The 18,700-nt window shown below is 27.3% G+C and overlaps 3 protein-coding genes across 16 annotated transcripts in view; 2 read left to right on the forward strand and 1 right to left on the reverse strand.

Annotated features, from left to right (window-relative positions):
- LOC105257284 overlaps positions 1 to 15,268 on the forward strand; it is a 37,593-nt gene extending 22,325 nt beyond the window's left edge. Inside the window, exons 11-15 of the mRNA XM_025413891.1 lie at positions 13,344 to 13,575; positions 14,152 to 14,300; positions 14,437 to 14,631; positions 14,753 to 15,048; positions 15,140 to 15,268. Coding sequence (XP_025269676.1) covers positions 13,344 to 13,575; positions 14,152 to 14,300; positions 14,437 to 14,631; positions 14,753 to 15,048; positions 15,140 to 15,232 — 965 coding nt within the window. The 3' untranslated portion in view covers positions 15,233 to 15,268. The remainder of the gene's footprint in view (positions 1 to 13,343; positions 13,576 to 14,151; positions 14,301 to 14,436; positions 14,632 to 14,752; positions 15,049 to 15,139) is intronic.
- Positions 1,617 to 12,003, reverse strand: LOC105257285 (zinc transporter 1). 13 transcript variants are annotated; one of them, XM_011267809.3, is made up of 9 exons: positions 7,655 to 7,986; positions 6,609 to 6,953; positions 4,906 to 5,098; positions 4,262 to 4,378; positions 3,388 to 3,686; positions 2,856 to 3,100; positions 2,496 to 2,674; positions 2,259 to 2,345; positions 1,617 to 2,182 (listed from the first exon to the last, which is right to left on the reverse strand). In XM_011267809.3, exons 3-9 carry the CDS (start codon positions 5,092 to 5,094, stop codon positions 1,871 to 1,873), a joined length of 1,428 nt encoding a protein of 475 aa, XP_011266111.1. In that variant the 5' UTR covers positions 5,095 to 5,098; positions 6,609 to 6,953; positions 7,655 to 7,986; the 3' UTR covers positions 1,617 to 1,870. The 13 variants fall into 13 exon arrangements, with proteins under 13 accessions (XP_011266111.1, XP_019884923.1, XP_019884922.1 ...); XM_020029364.2 differs by having other exon boundaries at positions 4,906 to 5,133; XM_020029363.2 differs by having other exon boundaries at positions 4,906 to 5,274.
- A 1,259-nt stretch (positions 15,269 to 16,527) lies between the features above and the next one.
- Positions 16,528 to 18,514, forward strand: LOC105257286 (TNF receptor-associated factor 6-A). Of its 2 annotated transcripts, none has more exons than XM_011267815.3 (6): positions 16,528 to 16,737; positions 16,866 to 16,928; positions 17,160 to 17,290; positions 17,374 to 17,576; positions 17,663 to 17,777; positions 17,862 to 18,514. In XM_011267815.3, the coding sequence occupies exons 2-6, from the start codon at positions 16,866 to 16,868 to the stop codon at positions 18,448 to 18,450; spliced, it is 1,101 nt and encodes a 366-aa protein (XP_011266117.1). In that variant the 5' UTR covers positions 16,528 to 16,737; the 3' UTR covers positions 18,451 to 18,514. The 2 variants fall into 2 exon arrangements, with proteins under 2 accessions (XP_011266117.1, XP_011266116.1); XM_011267814.3 differs by having other exon boundaries at positions 16,534 to 16,737; positions 17,660 to 17,777; positions 17,862 to 18,513.
- The last annotated feature ends 186 nt before the right edge of the window (positions 18,515 to 18,700 follow it).

An 18,700-nucleotide genomic window follows, 5' to 3' on the forward strand; every position in this document is an offset into this window, starting at 1 on the left:
TTGTTTTCGTCTTGTTAATATCGTCTTTGTTAATATATGTACATTTCTGTTAATATCATAGTTCATCAAGTTATACTCATTTTTTTATGGATATAACTCTTTAAAATTAATTTATATATGCAGTTTTTACTTTGCTTAGCGTCACTTCATGATATTAATATATCTTATAAGAGAGTTTTATTTGGAAATTTGATAAAATAAATATTCATATAAAATTAAAAAATTGTAGTATCTTTAAGATGTTTTTATTGTATATTATAATTAAGATTAAAATCTCGATTTAATATGACACTTTATCTAATAATAGTCGGTAAAGATGAGAAAAGATTATATATATTTATATACTTATTTATATATTTACATATTTATTTATTAAAAAATAAGAATTTTACATTTATAAAAACAAGAGTTAATTTATTATTAATACTTAAATTAATTATTGAACTATTATTATAATTATTTTAATTTCTATTTTCGACATATTATATCGCTCATAAATACATACTTATTGATTAATGTTTTATAACATTTGTATTTAAAAAGAATTTTCATTATAATTATTATTTAAGAAATTTTCATTATAATTATTTTTAATCTTCATTTTAAAATAAAAAACACATTTTATATATTTTATTATTATATCTGGAAGAAATATACATACAAGAAATATATATATATATTTATGAGTGATAAAATATCATTAATATACGATATATAGATAGTATACGATTGAATGACGCATATTATACGACATTCATTTTAAGGAACATTGTACTGAAAGAAATTATGAACTTGTTATAAACTATGTATATATATATATATATATATATATATATATGTATTGAAATTAGTATACTGTTTATTTGATAACTAACACATATACTACCCAAATTTGAAATTTCTAGTCATTTGATTATCTATTTTGATATTATATGTACATTTTGTACTTAATACTAGCTTGCAGTCTTCTTGTTAAAAATGTGTACGTACATATCACGGCTCGTATTTAATCTTGATATTTTTAACTGCCAAATATAATATTGATATTTTATAATGTATTATTTTTAAATATTACATTAGAATAAAATTCTTTTTCTATGGTAAAAAATAGGATGCAATTTAAACATTCTTGTAAGTCTTTTTTGTTTCAATTTGTGTTGTTTAAGTTTTGTTTAAGTTTGGGTAATATTTATATTCTAATGATATTTTTTCCAAAATAAAATATTAATAAGATTATAGTATTAATAAAAATATGGCTTCTAAAAGAAAAAAATTGATATCTCTCTAATTTCTTGATGGTGTCAAAAGGATAGGAAATATTTGATTATTGTACTATTTGTAGTAAAAATTAATAAATTTTTGTTTATATTTTTTTTTGTAAAATCCTGAATTGTAACTTCAAAATATCGCGATATTCAATGTGATGAGCAGAATTGTATGTTTTAAGCAAAATAATGTCACGTAAAAAACCTAAACAAAATTATTATTTGTGAAATCAAATAAAAATGATGTTATATAAGTTATGAAGTATCCATAATTTTTTATAGTTAGTTTTTGTTTATCTTACTTATTATAATTTTTTTATATTAATCAAAGATAGTAAAATTTTTTGCCGCGATTATATAATTTTTAGTGTCAGAGATAAAAAAATATATGTTCTGATATGTGTCATTTCTATGAAAATTATAAGAAACAAAGTTAGCTAGAACGTGCTATGTCGTTCTCGTCATAAAGAAGATACAGATATATTATATTCTAGAGTTAAGATACGATGCTGCAGTCCACATGCTTGTTATCAATAGTTGCAGATGTCCGGTACTTGTAGATATCCAATCGTTTATAATCATCGCACAGGAGTTACATATCAATATTACGATGTCTGCTCGCTGTTCAAGCGAGATGTGTTTTCGTTCATCAGATCGTGTTCAGATTTGTCTGCTCTTGAATCGCTCCTAACAGTCCTTACTACAGCTTCTTCCGTGTAATTAGTAAATTTCTCTAAACTAATTGCACATGTGGTTGGTATTATCTCTTTTTTGTCGTACTTTCTACTGACCACATTATCCTTCTCCGATTTGCACGCATCATCCAAGAAGTTCTCTCGCGAGCAACATTGGGAGGAACTGCAGTGTTCTCCATGACAACGAATTAGGCAATCAGTTTTTTCCATATTCGGTTTCATCTGATAATACATATCATTATTCGATAAAGAGATTTAAAAAATAAAAAGATAAAATATATTAATATATTCTGCGTACTTTATAAAATTCTGGCTGTATAGTAACTTGCGTAATGCCCATTTCGACAAAAAAGGTGGTGACTTGATCCGTAATACTAGCATAAACCTAATGAAAAAAATGAGGAAATGTTTTCAATTAAACATATCAAATAAAAATTTTCTTCTTTAAAAATTATTAAGTAATTTCTATCAAATGTAACTTATCAAATGTAACTTATTTTATAAATTAGTTTAACTTATGTTTGATTTACCTTACCGTTGGATCTAAAAATATGATATGTGCTGTAGAAATGATTTTTTCTCCTGCTAATTGCCATACGTGTAAATCATGGACATTCACGATACCCGGAAAAGCTTCTAACAATTCTCTTTTGAGAGAATCGATGTTTATATGATTCGGAATTGTTTGAAGTAGAATTAAACCTGATTCTTTCACTATAAAAACAGATAATGAGAAGAAATTGATTATTTTCAAGAATTAATATATTAGTCACAATAAAAAGATTTAATCAACTAAAGTTTAAATCAATTACAAAAAGTTCTTTTATACTTATAAGTATCACATTTTATATTACTTTATTATTCTAAATTTATATATTAAAAGAATTATACTCACTATATGGATAGCAAAGGACAAACAGTGAAATTGAGGAAATAATAGCAAAGACCGGATCGATGTATTTAGCCACATCGGAATCGTTGAAATAAACTAAAATTGATACTAATATGACGAAAACGCATCCAAGAACATCCCGACATATTTCTCTAAAGCCTTGGTTTTTTGGTATTGCTAGTGGACTTCGTCTAGTCTGTGCCGACAACTGTTGCTCGCCTTCCTTTGTTTCTTGCGAATTCACATTCCTAAATTATCAAATAATTTGTGACAATATGGATTTTTTCGTTATTTGTATATATATATGAAATCGACTTCTATTGAAATATAACAAATTCTGGTATTCTATTATTAAATAAATATGTACAATGAAATATATTTCGAGAACTATATATTTTGAATGTTTAATTTGTGAAAGAACATATATACATATATATTAAAGTGCTTGTAAAGATTTAAAGAATGGTCAACTATGAGTGCGAATTATCATGCATTTCTTTGATTGTTTGTAATTTGAATTGCTATCAAGACTCACCTGCAAAGTATTATATCTCCTTTTTCAGTGACATGCACGAAAATTCCTTGATTGAACGTGAATCCCCCAATTAAAATGTAACATAAAACATTCAAAAGTATTCCGGAAGCGCCTATGCACAACACGGGTAATGGATGATGCATTTCATCCAAGTGATCGATGTGCACCAATGTCTGCAATGCCTCCATTAGTAAAGAGAAACAAAAAGATGCTAAAAAAACGCAGCAGACAAGCATCGTGACGATGTCGATTCTGGCCCATCCAAACGTGTTTTTCATTCTTCTGTCCGACCATGATTCCTGTAAAGTAAATTTTTCACATTTCAATTATTAACAAGTGCTTATCAAATCTGCAGTATGCTTTAAATAAAAATTTTATTTTTGACAGGATGTTCAAAATTTTTAAATAATTATTATTTATGAGAGTTTATAAAGTTATTTATGCTTTCTAAAATTTTTACTAAAAATAATATATATTGAAATTTCTTTTTTATATCAATCTTATTTAAGAGATTCTTTTAAAATTTATTTCAAATTTTTATCATAAATTTTATCTTACAATAAATGCGAATAAAATAAGCAAAATTCTGTTGTTATAGTATTATTAGTTTTCTTACCATATAATTTCAAAAAGAATAATAACGATAGTGTTTATATTCTAAAAAAGGTATTTTATACATCATGAAAGTACTTTATTGCATCATGCATGAAAGTTTTGACATAAGTTTCTTAACATAAGATTTTATTTTTAGGAAGCAAAAGATATTTTTTTTCATACAATGATTTTAGAATTTTATATACAAAATTTTTATTAGAATTAGAAAATTGAAAAGATTCCAAGCTTTAACCTTGATTTTTTGTATCTTTGAGTATACCTTTGTTTTGGTTGATAAAGATGTGACAGAACCCTGTTCCTCCCCGTTAATGCAAATGGACGAATTTCCCACTGAACTGCAATTACTATTGTTGCTATACCTTTCTCGATAGCTATACTGAAAACAATGCAATTATGCGTAATTATAAATTTATATTATGAAGATATGTTATTCGATAATAATTTCAAGATCTTATATATCTTTATATCAAGAACAATCATATATGTTGCGTTTGCTAAATTCAAAAGATGAAGTGTCATTATAAATTTGTCGCATTTATAAAAGTTACGCGAAATTTTTTGCGCAATGAAATTTTTTAGCTCTAGATTTTCTCGTATTTTTCTTCGAAAATATCTGAAAAATAAAAGATCGCTTATATCTACTTTTGCACGTTGAATATTATTATGTTATTTATAAGATAGGAAGTTATATAATTTATTCTATAAAAAAAAAGTTAAAAAAGTTAAGAGAGAGAGAAAAGGAGTTCCTCTTCCTTTAACTTCTAAAATATTTATGAAAATAATGATTATATGAAGAAGTATCATTCGAAATCGCGATGGGCACGGAGTAGATCAAAAGCTTAATTACATCATTGTCATTTCATAAGCGAGATTTTTGAATGATTTGCGAATTTTCGTATTTACCTTTATCGAAGCGATACAGCCGACAAGTGCCACAATGTTGCACAGCATGTGATATGCATTGAGGAGCAATGTCAGCGAATGCGTCACGTGACTAGCGATGATCTCGATTAAGAAAAAAGCTGTGGTAAAAAACAGCACCAGGTATAGCTGCACCGGTTGCAGCCTTCTGAACCACTCTTTCACAGCCATGACCCTGCTTGCAAAGTCAGTGGTGAACGTTTCTATTCTCTGACGATATATCACAACAATATATGAAGAACTGTTATATTTCACGATCGCACGATATCACTATATAACGACCGAATGTTCTGTATTATCTACAACTGCATTCGATCTCGCAAATTTATTTACAGAATTTGTTTCAAAAACCTGTAGAAAAAATGATTTCTTTTTGATGAAGCTATGATTCTTTTTGAAAACTTCAAAAGTGTGTTTATTTAAAAGACTATAAGACTTGTGAGTAAAAAATGCAATCATCTTTTTATTCGCAAAAATAACTTACGTGTTTCTCCGAATAAATGAAAATGAATTTAGGTCCTGATATGTAGAATATATTTGATTATTTATTTTAAATTACATTTGGTTTTTTTTATGTAAATAATAGCTTACATACGAAAGAAAATTAGCATGATTGAATAAGTAAATTAAATAAAGTAAGTGCTCAATTCAAACATTTGCTTTCATCGCTAATTAAGAGAAAAATAATCAAAGTGCACTTTTATAATATTGATATATACATATAAAAAAATTTAATGAGGTCAGATTATGTATTGTGAGATTTTTCTCAGGCAATACATCGTAAGACAATCTACAAATTTTTATAAATATTTAAGAAGACAAAACATGAACTGTTAACTCTATCGCGTTTCATAAGAGCGTATTAGTGAATGCAATTAGTTTAAATCATTAAATTACATTGCGAATAAAGATTCTTTTTTATAAATAAATTGTATGATTGCAATATTTAAAATATATATATAATATATATGTATATATATATATATATATATATATATATATATATAAATTAATATAAAAAACTTTTATTTAGTCAAAAATTTTTTAACTAAAAAGTTTTTTTATTTTAATTTTCTGTTATATAAGCAGATATACGGATTTAGCATAGAGCGCTGAAACAATAAATACGGAAATGCAAATTATCTGGCAAATTGACAATGATTAATAGTTCTTGCACACCATTAGAAATTATTTACAATTTTATATCTAATTCTTTTTTACTAAATATAATCGAAATATTTTTTTCTTAAAATTTTAATATTAAGATATATAAAACAATACTATACACACACACACACATATATATATATATATATATATATATATATATGCTTTTTTATTTGATATTATTCGAAGTATTGCTTATTTTAATATTAGAATTTTAAAAAAATGTTTTGATTATATTTAGTAAAAAAGAACTAGATGTATAAAGTTATAGATAATTTATCATTTAACGTTGTCACTTATATACATCCACGTAAAAACGCGCTATCACTTAATACACATATTGCTGCTTTTAACAGCAAAACTTTGCAACTTGAATAATATTTAACACGATCTTTTTTTAGCAAGTATCGCATACATATAGTGAAAAATTAATTAAACGTAATCGTTGCAATCTTCACGAATAAATGCACAGCGAATTATTTTTTAAACTGAACAAAATTCACGACGATGTGCCTCACCGCGGATAAATCGTCGAAGGAGCAGGCACCCGACTGAACTGTGGTCAGCGAATGGACAAAACGATATCAGAACATGAAACGCTTAGGTGTCTCCATGGTTCTTTAACTGTTGAACTCGATGACTCCAATACTCAGGATGTATCCGACCGTTACAAGTTTTTCATCAGTTGTAGATTGCCTCACACAAGAACGCGGCGTTTGTGTCCACCAATAAAACTTCCACAAAATTAATCTCCATAGGTGTGCAAGGGCTATTAATCACTGTCAATTCGCCAGATAATCTGCATTTCGTGGTCGCGGTCGTGTTTGTCGTCTCTCAGCGCTCTAGGTCCTAAATCCGTATACCTGCTCGAGAATACAATTGTTATCCGATCGCAGAACGAAATTTATCGCGGCGAACGCTTGTTGAACTGACAGATGAATAAATTTGTGGTCGTCTCTAAAAAGTTTACTTTACGAATTCGCGGCGCGAATTTCTATCTCGTCCAAGAACACCGCGAATAAAATTCTCGCCTACGCTAAACGTTAATGTAATAGACGACGCAAGATCGTCTCTCTACGCGGCATTAACCGACGACAGGACAATTTAGCTAACTGTGCGTGGATCCGTTTAATCATTTCTGTTACACCATATATGTACGATAATTTTGATAAACCAAGAAATTCATGCGACAAATGTTTGGACATCTAGTTACTTAGTACATTACGCGTCGCATACAAAGTTAAGAATTCAATTTTGTTGATTATTATTTTATTTTACATCATTTTAATGCAACTGTAGATACGATTGATTAGCATAAATCAAAAAGTAATATCAGAAATAAAAGCAATATAATTTAAAACGCTCTAATTCTAACTTCAAAATAATTACATTCTTCTTTAATATAACATTTTATAATTTCAACTAAGATATGTTTCGACTTTGTCAGTGCAAAATTTATTTAATTATTTTAATATATTTTCCAAATTTGTGAACAATTTCTGATTTATAGCATCCAGTCGGAAAGTTCGAATTTGATTGCAAAAATACACGACGGAGAACGTACTTTTCACGAGTGTCTTCATCATTAATCTAAATTGAGCGTGCAAGCTTCGCGACACATCGCGATGTCACATCGACACAAGCAGTACGATGCATATAGCGTGTCGGATCCAACATCTCTGTATTAATTCCAGGAGGGGGCTATCAAAGCGTTAGTTGCGAACATCCGGGCGCGGTAATAGGCTTTGAACAACGAAATACCCGCTCCTCCAATCATTAGAGTCGACTTCATACTGAATGGGCAACGCGAGATGAGTGCACTGAAATGTAAAAATGCGACAAAACTGGAGCGACTAATCGATTCCGAGTTGAGTCTTCAATTTTTCCCTCAAACTAATCGAGAGCTTCTGAATAACGCCACGATTTTTTGTTATCTTATCGAAAGACTTACGCGTATAATCGCATAATACAATAATAATGTAAAGATTGACGACATTCCTCCCAATGTATTGCCGAATTCGCGAATTTATCGTTTCAAATTATATTATACGAACCGTGTCTCTCTGAAAAATAAGTATTAAATTATTGTACAAATTATTACTTTTACGAATATAATTCTCTATCTACGCGAAAGATTATGAATAACGTGTTTTTGTGTATGTATGCATATATGCTATCAATTTTTTTTCAAAGGGTTGTCTTATCATTATGGTGATGAGAAAGTACTGACCTTTAAACTCTGAACTCTGGTAAATTTTTAAAGATATCTGACATATGCACATATATCATTCTCTTAGCAACAAAAATATAATTAAAATCACGCTATATTTGATATTCTATGTCACTTTTTACGAACGAATTTTTAGAGAGAGCGATCAGATTGCGAGATGTACACATATCGCAGGCGAACTAACGTTTGTCTCCAACTACGCGTAGATTATATCGGTTGACCATTGTAATAACCGCACAAGTGAATAGTAGCCGATAACTCACTCTTTATCTGTATCGAATAATCAAATAAAAAGATTTGAACAGAATATATCGTAAATACTAGCAGATAATCATGAAGCTACACAGAGAAAAAAATATTCTTGTTTTGAAAATATCTTTAATTTTAACATGAAAAGCTTGAATAAGATTATATTGTATTAATTGAAGAAAAAATATATTGCGTATATATGAGAATATATTTTTCTTGATTGAACTACATAAAATAGTTTATTATAAAATAGTTCTATATAAAATGGTTCAAGCAAGTTTTTTTCAGTTAACGCTATATAATCTCATTTCAAAATTTCCATATTGAAACTAAAGATATTTTCAAAACAAGAATATTCTTCTACTCTGTGTATCAAGAAGCTATATTTGTGATTAGCATTATCAGCGAATTCAATTTCTACTGCAAATCTTGTTCGTTACACTAATAAAAATCATAGATTGGGCAAATTACAAAATGATTAAATGATTCGAAAAAAATTCTCTTATCACGTGGAGCACAATGAGTTAGCCTTGTCTGCGCATGATTAGCCTTTTTTCTGTTGCATGCACACAGCCATGTTCTTTTTCCGGAACATTGTTATCACAGAATACTGTGATATAACTGATTTATTAAAGCGAAAAAAATAAACATTAAGGATCTCACGGATGAGCACAATGCATTATGATTTTTATTTAGGTAAGTTTTCATCATTCATATTCCATGATCATTGTTCGACATAATTTTTAATAAGATTTATTTATCATAGGCATGTAATGTTATAATTAATTTTTTATTAATGCATCTCAAACATGTGCAATTGGATATATTTTTGTACCCAATACACGTACAATGTTTTTATAAATAAATATAAATAATTTCATCGTAGATTAATTTTTAGAAAGGTAACAATTTTCTTAAAATTATGCTAATTTTAAATTTTAAAGTGTTTGTCATAGCAGGTCTTATATAATTATGAATTATATTAGCAATTAATTTTAATTATAATAAATTAAAAAATTTTATATATATATTTTTTTTTCTGAAATTGTTATGTGTGTTGAATTGAGAGATTTATCTTCATATCTCAATAACAATTTTTTTAAATAGTTCCGATATCTTAAAATCCTTCCTACAATATCTCAGACTTGTTATTTGACCGTTCTTATCTAAGTGATATATTTGATAAGCGATTAGCTATCATATTCAAGTGTAATCCAATTTCTCATTGATCGTACAAATAATAAATAAAATCTATACATTTACTTTTTCGAAAATAATTTAATCCAAAACATACATTCATTGAAGAATGTATATAAAGTTTCATAGTTAAAAATATATTTAATTATTAAAAGACTAATATTAATTTATCAAAATACAAATCTTTTTGAGTGTAATTTTAAAAAAGATTAAGATATAAAAAATATATATACTCAAGATGTCATGATATAATCATAATTTTGAAAATTATTATTATTTTGATTATAATTATTGATTTGATTTTAATTATTATTATTTTGATTATAAAGCATTATTTTAATTTTTATTGGTTTATTAATAAAATGTCAAAATGTCTGTCGATGAAATTATATAAGTATTTATTAATAGAGTTTATATGAAGACTAAAATTCTTCCAAGAAAAACTCATGGCTATGATCCTCTAAAAATATTTTATAGTTTGGGTTTTTATATCTGATCTATTGTCCGAATATATTTTATTCCTGTATTAATAAATGTATATGTAACTCAATATGTGCCCCACATTTTTAGTAAAAAAGGATTTTAGAAATTCTTAAGATTCTACTTACAATTAATTTATTGATCTACACAATTTAAAAAAGATGTTAGTAATAATTATAATTAATTAGTAATAGTTAGCAATAATTATTATAATTATGTAATTATTATTTCTATTAATTTATACAATTTATTTATTAAATATATTTATTCATAAAATTTATATATTTACATGCACACATGTATGTATGTATGTATTTATTTTATATTTATCTATCAAGTAATATTATGAAAAAAAAAATTTCTAATTAAAAAAATTAGAGAACAAAAAAATCATAAAATTATAATATGTAATAAAAAACCAAGAATCTTATACAAATTTTTATTTTTGTTTTCTATATCATGCGTACAAAATAGAAATGTGCAAAATGATTAATGAACTATTTCAGTAGCGGTATCAAACTAATCGTACGATATGGAGTATAGTTGATGAATTATTTAAGTGATAATATTCTCTCTAATATTCGCTCTTCAATTAGATATTTGCTTTAAATTAGATATTTGTAAAAACAATTATAAATTTTTATTGAAGCATATTTTATACTATTATTGCGTGAAAAGTGGAACATTGGATTAACTGTCACAAAGACTTTCTATATAAGGAGAAACTACAATTCACGTAAATTCATCATAGTATAGTTATCTAATCAGTTTACCAACAAACTGATGTTTTGTCTGCGTAAGGTCAGCAATCAGTTACTTTCTAGCAAATAATAAAGTAAAGAGAAATGTTGCAATTTAAAAATTGTTGTCAACTGGATATGCCTAGTATCGCATAATAGCGATATCTTCTGTGTAGATATTGCTGCATACACGGTTAATTGAATATCAAAAATAAATGCGCATTGTAAATAATTATTTGCCGAAGCAATTCAATCGACAGTTCATCTAATTCACGCATTTATACTCGTATATATGATGTAAAATATTTTTTATGTAAAAAATTATATATGTATATATATTCATATATATAAATTTCTAATGAAAAATATATTTTCCAAGTTTTGTAAAAACTACTTTCTGTCTCGTTTTTTGCATTTTACATTTTTATATCTTGTTGATTTCTGTTACAAGGATTGGATCGAATACAAGATTATATTCTAAATTAAATTTTCTGCAAAATATTATATATTTTACGTTTAATCATTGAGCATTTACATTATCTATCATGATTAATATCAATAGAAATCATTTAAAATATCTACGGCATCAATGAGAAATCATATATATATCGGTATAAAGAGATTCATCCCTGTCCTAGTACAATAAAAATGAAAGTCGCTAATCAACGTTGTTACCTTTTTGTATGTTCATTCCTGACGATGAAGTGGTATATCTGCGTGCATATAATTGAGGAACCCACTGACTCAAATCCATTCGAACTTGATCACTCGACCACATCCTTTTAACTCGTTAGCTTTCACACGTGTTACGCTCGTTCAATTACGATCGCTGACTCGTAAAATCCGTATCACGATCAACAGGCGCGAAAAGCGACTCTAGGATAGATTTTTGGATAGGTAAAAAATACGAAGGCTTACCTAATGTTATATTTCTCGTCCAAACGCGGACAAGAAAGAGACAAAATGATGCTCATCCAAATCTCTTTTAACGACGAAATCCTTATGTTCCCTTGCATCTTTGCGTGTTAGCCGTGCTTCCACTGACGATGTCCGCTTCAGCAATGTCATGCACACGATATGGCGAAGATGTTACGCGATATTATATATGCACGCTATCCTCCTTTCCACGACGATCCCCATCATTAGGACCGAGGAGAAACGAGAAGATGTTGAACTACATACGTGATTAAATGCCTCAAGTTCCTAGCAGTGGGACGCATTTTACCTACATACTTTGACAGCTCCACTTTTCCGGTAAATACACAAAGGATCAAAGAGCGAAAGTAATCGCTACTATTTTCGCTACTGTATCGAAAAATGTAAACTTTGATTTCTCTCTAACTAATTAAAAATAAAATCAGTAATTTAAAAACTGTAAATAAAATTCTTCATAAAAAATTATTCTTTGTCTTAAAAAATCCTATGTGTCAAAGTCAAGATGAAAGAATACTTATGGAAAGAACACTTATGGATATCATCTATAAGATATTAGACAAATATAAAGAATATTTTGTATACTTTCTATAAACACACAAGTACACAATTTTTTTTTTAGAAAAACAGCTTAGAGACTTTTATATGACAAGACCTTAATCATAAAACAGACAATCGCGAAGAAAAACACATTTACAATACATTTCTTAAAATATTGTTATTAAAATTGACATCAGTTACGTATATATCATATATTATCTGTTCTTTAAATTATGTAAATTAATAATTTAACGAGATATTGATAGTTTAGCTGTCATGGTGATACTATCTAACTTAATCGAAATATTGGTTCACAATATTGTTTGCTGAATCAACGAACGCGTAATCTGCGTTCTTACGACGAGGTTAATAGAAAGTTGACTACTGTAGCATTGTTAGTTTCATAATAAAATCGAAGAATGTTTGTTATGATCATAATATGTCTGTCATAATACTGTTGTTACCGCTACCTTGCAGTTTCCATTCATTTACTTTTAAGGACAAGAATAAATTATTGCGATGAACAAAACAGAAAAACTCTATCATCTGTTTTTTATCAATTATCTGTGTGTTTCAACTTTCAGAAAGCAGTATTCTAATTGTATATTTGATTTGTATAATATATGTGTGTTTTTTATAGATTACATACATTGGATGAATTAAGAATATTATTTTGTGCTTAAATTTAAATATTAAAATTAAAATTTTAAAATGATTTACAATCTATACATTTACAATCTATACATATATTAGATATATGCCAGAAAAAAATAATATGATAATTTAAAGATTTTGTAAAAAATGAGATATTGTATCGTATGACAATAATACTCAAAATAAGGATATACCGAAAATTATATTAAATTTATAATTTTTTTTTACAGGATCATCATACTCACATTTGCATATTAACATGATCAGCATAATAAATCAAATGGACATAAATATAGTGTACTATGTTCTAATTTTTGAATCAACTTCTATTGGATTGATAAGCATATTAATTAATTATATGGAACCCTATTTACCTACGTTTATATCTCGTGGGTTTCGTTATGGGAGGTGTAGCTCGAAAAATCATCACGCTATATTAGCAAAACTTGAAATGCCTAAAAAGTAAGTTAAAAATTAATTCATAATATGTAATTCTTTGAATATTAAATAATAATTAGCAACTAATATAAACTAGAATTAACGATGCATAATATTTTTTTTTCAAAACAATTATTTCTTGAAATTTATGTACATAACATATTTTCTTCAATTCTGAAATTTTTCTCTTTCTCTCTTTCTTTCTTTCCCTCTCCCATTTCTTTCTTCATACAAACACACACACATACATATATAATCTGAGATTATTTTTCATATTATGTCCTTTCGAATTAAAGAAAATATTCTACACACACCATTAAGTTTCAAGAATTAAATTTTTAAAAACATTTGAATTATTGTGTATCGACACAACACGACCTACGCTTTAATCATCTTGATTGATCGTTCTTAATTATTAATCTTTCTTAATTATTAATTATGATAAGTCAAATAATAAAAATATATATTTTAATATATATTTTAATAATATAATTTACCGTAAATATTAAATTATTTATTTACCGTAAATTTAAAAACGCTTTTTCTACTTTAACGTGCATTTTGATAATATCGCTAAGTTCAATTCTTTGGAATTTTTAGGTGGTTCGGACATTATTATATTATTGCTGGACCAATATTGATATTTTTATTTTATTTTGCATTAAACAAATATTTTTATGATGAAAATGCTCCGGAAATTATACTTTCGTTATTGGATACATTATTAGGAATATCAAGAAAAATTTTAGGTATATTGAATTTGAATTATCTAAGAATTTATAACAAATTATATAATTATACTTATATATATATATATATATATATATATATATATATATATACGTGTATGTATACATATATGTATATATATAATTATCATTTTAGTACCAGTAGAAACTGCAATTCTGGCTATTTTCGTGTTTTCTATACATATTTGGAAAAGAATATATGAAATGAATTATGTCTGTGTATTTAGCGATCAAAAAATAAATATATTCCATTATATACTTACATGTTTACATTATTTAACAACATTGTTATCTCTAATTGGGGAATCTGAAGGATTTGTTAGAGAAAAAGGTATATTAATCTGATAATTTATAAATATGTTACTATTATAAATATATATTCTAAATATATTACTAGATACACTATTTTTTATATAATTTATAATTTATATATCTAATTTCCTTCTTATCAGGTTCACATACGGATCTGTCCTTACACAAATTAACAACCGCACAACTGATATGTGCATTTATATTCTTATGGTCGACATATATACAACTTAAAAGTAATTTTATTCTTGCGGGATTACGTAAGAATCAATATGGCGATGTTGTAACTAAAGAACACAAAATACCATTCGGCGGATTATTTAATTATATATCAAATCCGTTGCAATTGACGGAAATAATAATATATTTAATGTTGTCTGGAATTCTTTATCAAGCTTCCACATTCCATTATATTACTCTTTTTGTTATAATAAATCAGGTATGAAACAGTTTTATATTTCTTTTCTTTTTAGTAATAAATAAATAAATAATTAAAATAATTAAAAATGTAAATTTCTATTTTTTTGCAGGTCGAAAGTGCAATTTTGTCTGATCAATGGTATCAAAACACTTTCAAGAATTATCCAAAAGGAAGAAAAATTTTAATTCCTTACATCTGGTAGTTTAAAATATCTTCCATTTAAGATAAATTAATTTCTTAACAGAAATTATTAAAAACTTATCGTCTAAAATATGTATCTTCCATTTAAGATAAATTAATTTCTTAACAGAAATTAATAATATTTATATCATATTATTATATTAAATATCACATATATTATATTATATAAAGGTTATTTTTTACATATATATTTTAAATATTATATTAAATTTGTTTAATTTTAATTATGTTAAAAATAAAGATATAAATCAATAAATAAATTGTATATTACTTGTATATTACGCATTTATTTTTATATTTATTATATTCATTATTCATCATATATGTATATGTATACATGGGATGAAAGAAAAGAAATAGTTGATCAACTATTACTTGTTCTGTTATCGCAAGAGTAGCAAAACCCTTCTGGTAATACAGAAATATACAGAAATATACGCTATGGTATATATTTTTAGATCTAAGAGTATACACCAATCAAAGATCGCGCAGCGTCACTTTCGCATACGATAATTTTTCAAACGATTTCAAGAATAGGGCCCCAGGCCACAAACATTGCCGTAACGCCTTAAGGTTGTAGCACACACTTTCCATAAGACATAACAGTAAGATTTCGACCAATCGCGTTGCTCAATTTGGCCGTCCTTAACCAAATTGAGCAACGCGATTGGTCGAAACCTTACTGTTATGTCTTATGGAAAGTGTGTGCTATAGCCTTTAAATTTATGATCTATACTTAACGTAACGTAAGGCCGGATCTACAATAGGCAATTTAAGTCTCGAGCCTTAAGGCCCAGTTCCACAATCCAGTTAATCCGAGTTTAAGTAGCGAATGGATCAATCAGGACCCAGTTTAACGTATTAAACTCGGATTAACTCGAGTTGTGGAACCGGGCCTAAGAGATTGACCAATCACAGTCAAGTATGAAGAGAATACTCGACTGTGATTGGTCAATTTCTTAAGGGCTTAATTATCTATTGTAGACCCGGCCTAAAGGCCGCAGCACACACTTTTGCATAAGTGCATAACCATAAACATAAGAAAATTGATTGGTTCATTTTCTTATGCATATACTTGGGGATCAATCAATTTCCTTATGCTTATGGTTATGCGCTTATGCAAAAGTGTGTGCTGCGGCCTTAATGTCATACGGAACACTTGTGCGGAGGCCCTTACGACTTGCGACGTCACGATACGACTAATATAGATCCGGCTTAAGCTTAAAGCACATAAAATTGCATAGGCACATAACCATAAGCATAAGGAATTTGATTGGTCCACAAATATATGCATAAGAAAATAAACCAATCAATTTTCCTGCTTATGGTTGTGCTTCTGCCTTTGAAGGTTTCTGCAATTTTATGTGCTTCCACCTTTAAGATGCTTAAAAGCAAACTTCCACTTTCCATTAATTTATAATCAGTTACAATGCTATAATAATCACACCGAATCTTTAATATCAAAACAGTGTGCTTTCATAATTCTATGATATCAAATTATTTTCAGTAAGTTTTATTCTATGATAAAATATTCTACTCATGTAAAATGAAAATGATTTACTATATTTTTATTTTGTAATCATTTTTTAAAATTTATTTATTATCTAAAAAAAAATTTAACAATCTTATTGCAGATGGAAACACCAAATAATGCGACTACATCTACTAACAATAAGATCCCTGAGGAAAGTGTAATTGTATGTATTTTTTGTAAAAACTAAGATATATTTTTTTTTATAATAATTTAAGATTGTTAGCATTCTTCTTTTCTATGATTGTGTGTTAAATAAAAAAATTAATTAATTTTTGATTATCAGACAAAACTAATTTTCATTACTAATTTTCACAATATCATGCCACTTGCTTTAAAGGTTTATACTAATATGGTCATGCATTTATAAATCCATTTGCAATTTCGTTACACACAGTGTCATGAGAACATCAAAGGCTATGTAGAGCCTAGATTTGAATGCTCCATTTGTCTATCATGGTTACAAGACCCAGTTTTAACATCCTGCGGACATAAATTCTGTTCTGAATGCATTCGTAATTGGCTTGAGTAAGTTGTATTTTATTTCAAAATCATTTATATATTAAGATCATTTCATTATTGCTTATAAGTTAATTGTTTATGTCAATCAGGAAAGGAGGTGTTTGTCCAGTTGATAATCAACCCTTAAAATCTGAAAATCTCTTTAGAGATCTTTATACTAGTAGAGAGATATCTGAGAAACGTATAACTTGTCGTTATCAGCAATTTGGTTGTCAAGTAGAATTATCTCCTGTGGATGTAGAAACGCATATTAATCAATGCACTTATAGAAGGAATCTTCCAGAATCTCAAGGTATTTCATATAAAGTCAAAGATATAAATTATTCCAATTTTCCAATTTCCAATTTTCTTTTAATGTATCTTATAATTGTTCAGCAGTACAAAATACCAATAATGCAATGTCTGCGGAATCAAAATTATGGGATCCAACTCCAAAGAATGGGACACAGATTACAGATAGGGAACCTTCTCCCGATTGGCAACAATTAGTCAAGTATTCTAAAATAATATAATTATATATAGAAATGTGTTTTTTGATATTATATTAAAATATGTAAATTGTAAACTTTACTTTCAGAAATCTGTATGAAAAGATAATAGCTTTGCAACAGGAAAATCAGGCACTTTCTATAATGGTATCTAATCAGAAAAATAAACTTGAAACTATGTGTTTACGAAATTGTAATGGAATTTGCATATGGAGATTAGACTCCTTTCAAGAGAAACTTACAGCTATGCTCAACGATCCATTAACAAAAATGTTTTATAGTCCGGATTTTTACACGAATCCGAACGGATATAAAATTTGCGCCAGACTTAATATATTCTCTCAAAATTCAGATTATCTATCTTTGGTTTTGCATTTTATGAAATCGGAAAATGATGATGCTTTAGATTGGCCATTTGATGGTAAAATGTACTTTATATTAGTACATCCACAAGATTCGAAGAAAAATATATGCGAAACGGCAAAATCGGTACCAAATGTCGAAGCGTTTCGGAAACCCACGTGCGACCGAAACAAACGTAGCTACGGTTTTCAGGAATTTGTACGCGTATGCGACGTATTCAATTTTCTGCAAAATAATAGTCTAATTTTTAGAATAGAAGTCTGCGCGAAATTACACAACGACAGCGACAAGGACAGCAACACAGCGACAGTTTAAGAGACTTCTAATATGAGTATATATATTTTTTTGCTAGGTTTAATCATAATATTAATGATAAGCTATTATAAATTAAAACGAAGAATAATCATATTTTAATATTTTAATCATTTAATTAATTTAAAATTTAATATTAAAAAAATGCGAGATTCTATAAATAAAAATTATTTATAAAAAAATGGGAAAGAGCCAATTAAAGCCTAAACACAGTAACTTATTTTACATATGTAAAGGTGCGATAAAGAACAAG

This window comes from Camponotus floridanus, unplaced genomic scaffold (assembly GCF_003227725.1).
Source record: "Camponotus floridanus strain SB8 unplaced genomic scaffold, Cflo_v7.5 scaffold70, whole genome shotgun sequence".
Classification (NCBI taxonomy): domain Eukaryota; kingdom Metazoa; phylum Arthropoda; class Insecta; order Hymenoptera; family Formicidae; genus Camponotus; species Camponotus floridanus.

Bases quoted from the DNA above. Each gene is read 5' to 3' on its own strand.
- LOC105257285 (XM_025413892.1), bottom strand. From the start codon at position 12,002: ATGCAAGGGAACATAAGGATTTCGTCGTTAAAAGAGATTTGGATGAGC. The intron at 5,099-11,904 runs GTAAGCCTTCGT...CTTTGCAAGCAG, and splicing joins GACGAGAAATATAACATTAG to GGTCATGGCTGTGAAAGAGT. The intron at 4,379-4,905 runs GTAAATACGAAA...CATTGTTTTCAG, and splicing joins GCTGTATCGCTTCGATAAAG to TATAGCTATCGAGAAAGGTA.
- LOC105257286 (XM_011267814.3), top strand. From the start codon at position 16,866: ATGGAAACACCAAATAATGCGACTACATCTACTAACAATAAGATCCCT. The intron at 16,929-17,159 runs GTATGTATTTTT...CGTTACACACAG, and splicing joins TCCCTGAGGAAAGTGTAATT to TGTCATGAGAACATCAAAGG. The intron at 17,778-17,861 runs GTATTCTAAAAT...CTTTACTTTCAG, and splicing joins GATTGGCAACAATTAGTCAA to AAATCTGTATGAAAAGATAA.